The sequence below is a fragment of the Ananas comosus genome, unplaced genomic scaffold, assembly GCF_001540865.1.
Source record: "Ananas comosus cultivar F153 unplaced genomic scaffold, ASM154086v1, whole genome shotgun sequence".
Classification (NCBI taxonomy): domain Eukaryota; kingdom Viridiplantae; phylum Streptophyta; class Magnoliopsida; order Poales; family Bromeliaceae; genus Ananas; species Ananas comosus.
In genome coordinates, this window is record NW_017891214.1 from 6,748 (window position 1) to 14,147 (window position 7,400).

The following is a 7,400-nucleotide window of genomic DNA, read 5'->3' on the forward strand; positions in this document are numbered from 1 at the left end:
ATTCGGAAGAATACTGCTCCAAATTCTGGCGAAGGGAATTTTGAGAAGAAAGACATGTTTCGAGCTCTTTTTCTAGCAGATCTAAATTCTCTTCAGCTGTTACTAGTCGAGCAGAGGATGCAAAAGTTGGAAGGGACATTACTTTCTCGATCGCTGCCGCTCCATCAAAAAGTCGTTGTAAACGCATTTCCAGATTTGAAACGTTAATGCCAAAAGATGAAAGGCTGCGGCAATGGCTCCGAACCCTCTCCTGAACGGTCTTATAGTCTCGATAACTTGAAGTCTTTATCATATTAATGACTTGACTAATCAAAGTTGAGCCAACGTACTCGGTAATAGTTGGATCAAGATCCAAAGCGATTTTTTTTGAAATTTTTTCGACCAAAGATGTACTCTCTTCGACAGTAGTCACAGCCACCTCCTCTTGAACTACAGCATGTCCAACGGTTGTCTCTTGATCAACATCTCCCTCCTATAAATAAATAAATAAATAAATAAATAAATATATATATATATATATATATATTAAAAAAAAAAAGAAAAAAAGAGGAGGGGTAGTAAGATGACAATAAAGAGGGGATGATATATTGTAAATACCTTGGTACAAGCGGGAGGCGATGGAGAAGGCTCATAATCAACCTCGTCATCATAATGAGAGGGAAGGATTTGCTCAACCTCTATAGGAGCTAGCGAAGGAAGCTCCCCAACGGTATCTCTCGGAATTGGCAAAGTGAACCCCTTGAGAGTAGGCAAAGGAAGCTCCTCAACAATACCTTTCGGAGTAGGTGAAGGAAGCTCCTCGGGAGTAGGCGAGGGAAGTTTCTCGGGATCTAGTAAAGAAAGCTCTTCATCAGTATGGCTCACCCCTACAACGATAATAATATATGTGAAAAAAAAAAAAGCAAGACAGAAAGGTGAGAACCTAAAGGGGAAGTAGGCAAACTCTCTGCAATGACCGCCAAAGTCAGCTCATCAATGTTCTGTTTTTTTTGAACCGCTAGACGCAGCTTCTGAGAATCTTTTCCTTTTCAAACTTGGGCAATTATCAACCCCAACAGGTTCGAGCGTAACTCTAGTAGTCTCTATCGCGGCAGGTGCGGGTGAAGGACGTCTTTCTGAATCCTCCCTAATGTGATGACGCTCCACATAATCATAAGGGGCCGAAAATACCTCTATTTTTTTTTGAAGAATCACGAAGTTCGAACGATAATGGCGATGGAACTGGACCCTCAGACAAATCTTCATTCTTTTTCTTCGGACAAGACTCACGTTCAACAAGAAAATTCACGCCATGTTGAAAATAAGAATATAAACTATTTGTCCACCACCTTGCATAATGAAATGAAGGCTTCCCATGACGACTACTATCGGGAATAAAAAACTTTAAAGAAAGGCTGACCTGAGTCAAATCCAACCAATAGCCAGCTAGAACACCAGTTGAGGCTGCTTCCTGCGGCACATCAGAAGATTTTGGAAAATGTTGGTCCAACCCAAATTGCCTGGCAAAACGGTGGGGGTTATAAGGCTGCGCATACAGACTGCCACCTAAGCGAAGGGGTAAGACACTGTGCCTGAGAGATATAATCCATTCTTGAACTTCTTCAGGAAAATCAGACCTTCCTCTCATGTCAATAACTTCATGAACCCAACCTCTACCTGAACAGTTGAAAGAGTAAGGCCGCCATATAAAATTCCTCTCATCTCTCAAATGCTGACGAGCCCTTTTTGAATCAAAAGGGGTAGATATTGCGTACATAAAGCTTAGCATATCCGGAACCTTCTTCAAACAAGGCATACTTTTGATATCTTCTCTAATTGGTCTACGAGTATAAACCTTTTCGAAGCGAGCACCAACCCATGCGAAGAGAAAGTTAATTGGGAATCGGCAGTAAGGATATGCTGGTCCACGTCGATCGGATACCATACGACCTAAAGCAGCTTGAATTGCGCAAAGTACTGCAGTAGCTAACGCAAATCTTGTCCCATGAGCCATCTGGGATGCCATGATAAATGTCTCTGGTCGAATGACATCCTTTTTACCGGAAGGCATCACGAATTTGCACAGCCAAAGTGCTAAGAATGCTGCCAGATATCCATCATCAGAATAAGTTGGTGCTTTCTTACGTTCCTCCTCACTGATGCTGTCTTTTCTTGATTGAGAAGCAAATTTACGAGGACCCCTCTACCAAAAATCCACCCAATGGTTATAGTAGACGGCTTTACCTGGTCTTCGATTAACAAGCCACTCATACACACTGAGTAGTTGACGAAGATTACACGGATAATTCTTGAGCTCTGAATTGCTGGGGACGAATGCATCATACATCTCTCCAATAATTGACAAGCCACCCAACTCCTTAATGTCCCATAATGATATCCCAACTTCGCCATAAGGAAGATGAAAGGTATTCGTCTCCGAGCACCATAACTCTACCAAACTTTTGAATAGCTTAGGGTTTTTGCCATATTTCCCTTTAAAAGCAATAATGGCACGTAATATTTCAGCCTGAACGAGTTGAGTTTTGTATTGAACAATAACATCGTTAACCCAGTCTTTAAGACCATCCACGTCGGTCCTATCCCCAAATGTTTTAAAGCCATACTAGCTCGGATGATCATGTAGAATTTTCACACCAAGGGATTCTAGCACATCTCTTTCTCTGGCCATTCCCAATGGCTCTAAAAGTACGACATCTTCCTCGCCATGATTTATGTAATGTGTACTAGTAAATGCTGCTACTCGAAGGCGCCGCTCCACCGTCAAACTTTTCGATCGAACACCGTCAAAAAGTACTAGGGGTTCCGCCAAGCGTCCCAATATTGGTGGTGCCCAAGGTATGCGAAGTCCAGCATATAATGGCTCATCACGATCCGCCATAATTTCCTGAAAAAAAAAGGAAAATAGTCAAAGAAAGGATAAAAAAAAAAAAGAGATAAAAAAGGTCAAAAAAAATAATAAAAAAAAGAAAAGTTCCGTAAAAAAAAAAGAAAAGAAGAAAAGAAAGAAAAAAAGAAAATGATTAAAAAAAAAGGGCATGCGCACAAAAAAAAAAAAAAAAAAAAAAAACAAAAAACAAGAAAAAACTCCTTGCAGGAACTTAAGAAAAAAACAAAAAACCAAAAATAAAAAGAAAGAGAAAAGAAAAAAAGTTCCGTACAGTAACCTCAAAAAAAAAAATAGGACGAAAAAAAAAAGGGGTGTCATGTACAGTAACCTCAAAAAAATAAAAAGAGGAGAGAGAATAGTTTCGTAGCGAAAAAAAAAAAAAGAAAAGAAAAGAGAAAAGAAAAGAAAAGAATAAGAGGGGCGACCTTTTCGTCGCGCGCCCTGAATAACCTTACGTCGGAAAGGTGGGGGCCAAATTTGTTTTGATAGTGTAAAAAAAAAAAAAAATTGCATCCATTCAATAAGCCCATTATGAACACGAGTTGGTGCAATTATGAAAGCCGTTAAATGTTCAAAGCCCAGCAAATAAAAAAAGGGGCCTACATTTCAGCCCATTTAGATATTATCCAATTTGGAGCCCAATAAATTAAGTGGGTTCTGTATCAAGTCGACGGCCCACAGCCCCACACCTTATAAAGTATCTAGTCGAAATGCGCATTTCAATCATAATCCATCAAAATTCGATAATTCTAATTTCGAATTATTTGAACCTGCAATAAAATAACGCAAAAATAGTCCTCGCAATAATCCATTCAAGAATTCGAATTTCGATTTTGAATTCCCGAAAATACATCCAAGTAATCCGATTCAAATGTCGAATTCGATGAATTTGTGAACCCCACAATATTACAAAATATCCTCCATAATACCATGTCACGCAATTCAAATTTCGAATTTTGAATTCCCAAAACTACCCTCTCCAACGCGCCATATCGAAAATTTTTCGATTTTCAAATTTCAATTCCCACCAATTCCTCAAAACATCAATCCAACAAGCATTCGAAATTCGAATTGAAATTCGAATTCTATCCAATCTCCGGGCAAATAATCATTCCAACAAAACGGCCATGTCGAATCGATTGTCGAATTCGAATTCCAGACACGAAGTTCCAAATCATGCATCCACAAGCAACGCATTACGAAATTCGATTTCGAATTTCGGAATTCTCAAACCATTTCGCCAAATCAGTCCAAACAATCGCCCATTGGAAATTCGATTTTGAATTTCGAATTCGCTCAATGCCATTTCCGCCCAAATATGCATTCCAAGCAACCATTCGAAATTCGAATTTCGAATTCGAATTTCCATACCAATTTCCCAAAATAATCATCCAACAACATGCCTTGAAAATTTGATTTCGAATTTCGAACCTTCAACGCAACTCCCACAATATCTCCGCACTATCATACAACTCATATCCAAATATTTCAATTCCTCACCCACTCCCAAATATCCTCGTCACAACCATCCAACAAATCAATTCAAAATTCGAATTTCGGAATTTGAATTTCTTTAACTAACCCCTCCCCTCCATTATAAAATACGGGAACGCGAATCAAATCGAAGGAACTTTGTTTTTGGACTAGAAAACAAGAAGATAGATTGCTACAACGATTCATTTCCACGTTCAAGAGTATTCAAAGAGGGAGTAGTGCGCCGAGTCGCTGAAAGGGAGGAGATATCGCCGAGGCTCTGAAGGAGGAGATATCGGACCTGCTGAAAGGAGGAGGAATCGCGAGCGCGGAAAAGAAGGAGAAATCGTTTGAGCTGGCTTCCGATTTCCAATTCATATTTGATCAACAGGTTAAAAAAAAAAAATAGAAGAGAAAGAAATGAAGAAGAAACAAAGAAAACATAATAAAAAAAAAGCAATAAAGAAAGAAAATAAACAAAAAAAGACTCTTTCTTCCTCCCCCTTTCTTTTTTTGCTCTTTTGTCGCTGGATCGTAGCCATTCCATATTCATCTTAGATGGTTTCGGTGGAGAGTGGAGGGAATCTTCGGTTCCCTTCTTCGGACCTTCTACCCCATTCGAAGCCGTTGATATTTGGAACTGGAATGATTACATTTGCCGCGACCATCTCCACATTTGGCTTTGATAAGCTTTCGAAGGAAGAGGGGAGGGATCTTTGATTTCCTGTATTCTTCCGGGACCTTAACATTTTTCGATAAATATGAACCAAATTTGCCAGCCGAACAGATCGATGCCACTGTTAACCAACTCCGTCCGAACGACATCTAGAATCGCCGTTTTTGATCTTTTCGAAAGAAGATGGGGAAGGGAATATTGGATTCCCGTTCTTCGGACTACTGCTTCAATATTTTCTTCGAAAATGTCAAATCAAATTTGCTCGGCCGAACAGATCCGTCCAGCCGTCAACAGGAAATTCGCTGACGACATTCTATAATCACGGGGATATTTCGCAAGAACGAGGAGAGGGGACTCTTTATTGCCTCGTTTCTTCGGACCCAAAATCAAAATTAAAACGGGATTTCTTCGGACCACACCCAATTGAATAAAACGGAATTTCGTTTCGACCCCAAATCGAGAACAAAGGGGATTTTGCTCGGACCGCCAAATCAAATCAATTGAAATACAAAACGGGGATTTATTTGCGGACGCCAAATCAAATTGAAAGAACGGGAATTCGCGCACACCCAAATCAATATTGGAAAATCAATATCCAAATTGGAGAATCGAAACGGCGGATTCTTCGGACCCCAATCAAATTGGAAATCAAATCAAATTGAGAATGCGAATGCGGGGATTTCTTCGACCCAAATCAAATCAAATTTTGAAAATCAAATCAAATTCAAAATCAAACTGGATTTCTTGACTTGGACCCCAATCTATTGCAAATCAACACGGGATTTCTTCGGGACCTCGAACCCCGAAATCTAATTGCAAATCAAACGGGGGATTTCTTCGACCTTCGAATCCCAAAGTATATTGCAAAATCATATGGGATTTCTTCGGACCCACAAATTCGAATTTGCAAATCAAAAGGGGATGTTCTTCTGGACCCCAAATCAAATTGCCAAATCAAGTTTAACCTGAACTCAAACTGGCAATTAACTTCATATGTCGAACCCAATTGCAAAATCAATGTTCACGTACGGACCACAATCAAAATTGCAAGATCATCACGCTAACAACCCAAAACCCAATAAACCCAAACCGCAAAACCAAATCAATCCCATGCCAAAACCAAATCCGATGGACCAAATTCCGCATACCAACCAATATCTCATGGACCAAATCCATGAACCAAAATCAATACTCATTGGGCAAATTCCATGAACCTAAAACCAAACAATCATGGACATATCCCATGAAACAAAACACACCAATTCTCATGACCAATCCATTGAACCAAAAACAAATGCTCGATGACTAAATTCCATAACCAAAATCAAACGCTCAATGGACGCAAATCCGCAGAACCCAAAACCAAATCTCATGGACCAAATCCCATGAACCATAATCAAACCTCATGGACCAAATCCCATGAACCATAATTTAACCTCATGGACCAAACCCCATAAACCATACACCAAACCAATACCCATATCCCATGAACCAATACCCAGATCTCATACCCATATCCCATGAACCAATTAGACTCTAATATATAGAGTTTAATATCGATTAGGTCTTAACACATATGCTTATGGCCTAATCAATCTCAAATCCAACTGAATCCTAATATATATACTTAGGATTCAATAAACCGAGATACGATTCATCTCATCCAATCTATAAAGGTCTCTTAATCGAAGGTGCCCTAATCTCAAGGGGGTAATTAACAGTAGATGCTTGCATCTATTGGAAGCCCTGGACCCGCAATACCTAATACCTATATACATATAAATACTCATCTGAATCATGAATACTACCCCACGGCCCCGAAAATTCCATCGACCGTGCGAGGTGCGTCATTCGTGGTGGTAGACATTTATCTTTCGGACGGAGTCCTCTTTACTTGTGAACTTATTTGCTGAAAATTTTCTGAAGTGACTATTTTATCGTTCAACATTGTTTGAACTATAATTCTTTTACCTTTTTTGAATTACCAAACTTTTCTTAATTCCTTTTCTGTCGCAAACCAATAGTTTCAACTTTAAACTTACCAATTGTAATTAAATCTTTTGGCAGGATAGTGATATATAGAATGGGCCGCCTTCCTATAGATTTGAGAAGGATGCGGCGGATGGTCATTATTAGCAATATGTAATTTATAGTTTTGCTAATTGTGTGGATGTATTTTATGGGTTATCTTATTGGGCTTATGCCTATTGGAAAGAGACGATATCTAAAGATGAAAAAAAAAAAAGGAAAAGAATTGAGAATTGAGAATTTACGTAAGATCATAAATGAAAATGATAGAAATTGTGTGAGTCAACTTCAAATGGATAGACGAACTTTTAGTATACTTTGTAAGATGGTTAGAGA

At 39.1% G+C, this 7,400-nt stretch overlaps 1 protein-coding gene across 1 annotated transcript; it reads right to left on the reverse strand.

Annotated features, from left to right (window-relative positions):
- Positions 1–1,256: 1,256 nt before the first annotated feature.
- Positions 1,257–5,109, reverse strand: LOC109704742 (the record flags this gene model as incomplete). Its single annotated transcript, XM_020225511.1, is given in 4 exon segments — positions 1,257–2,082; positions 2,224–2,506; positions 2,651–2,884; positions 5,014–5,109. Coding segments are annotated over 4 exon segments (1,439 nt in total), but the record flags the coding sequence as incomplete, so codon positions are not given.
- Positions 5,110–7,400: the final 2,291 nt, after the last annotated feature.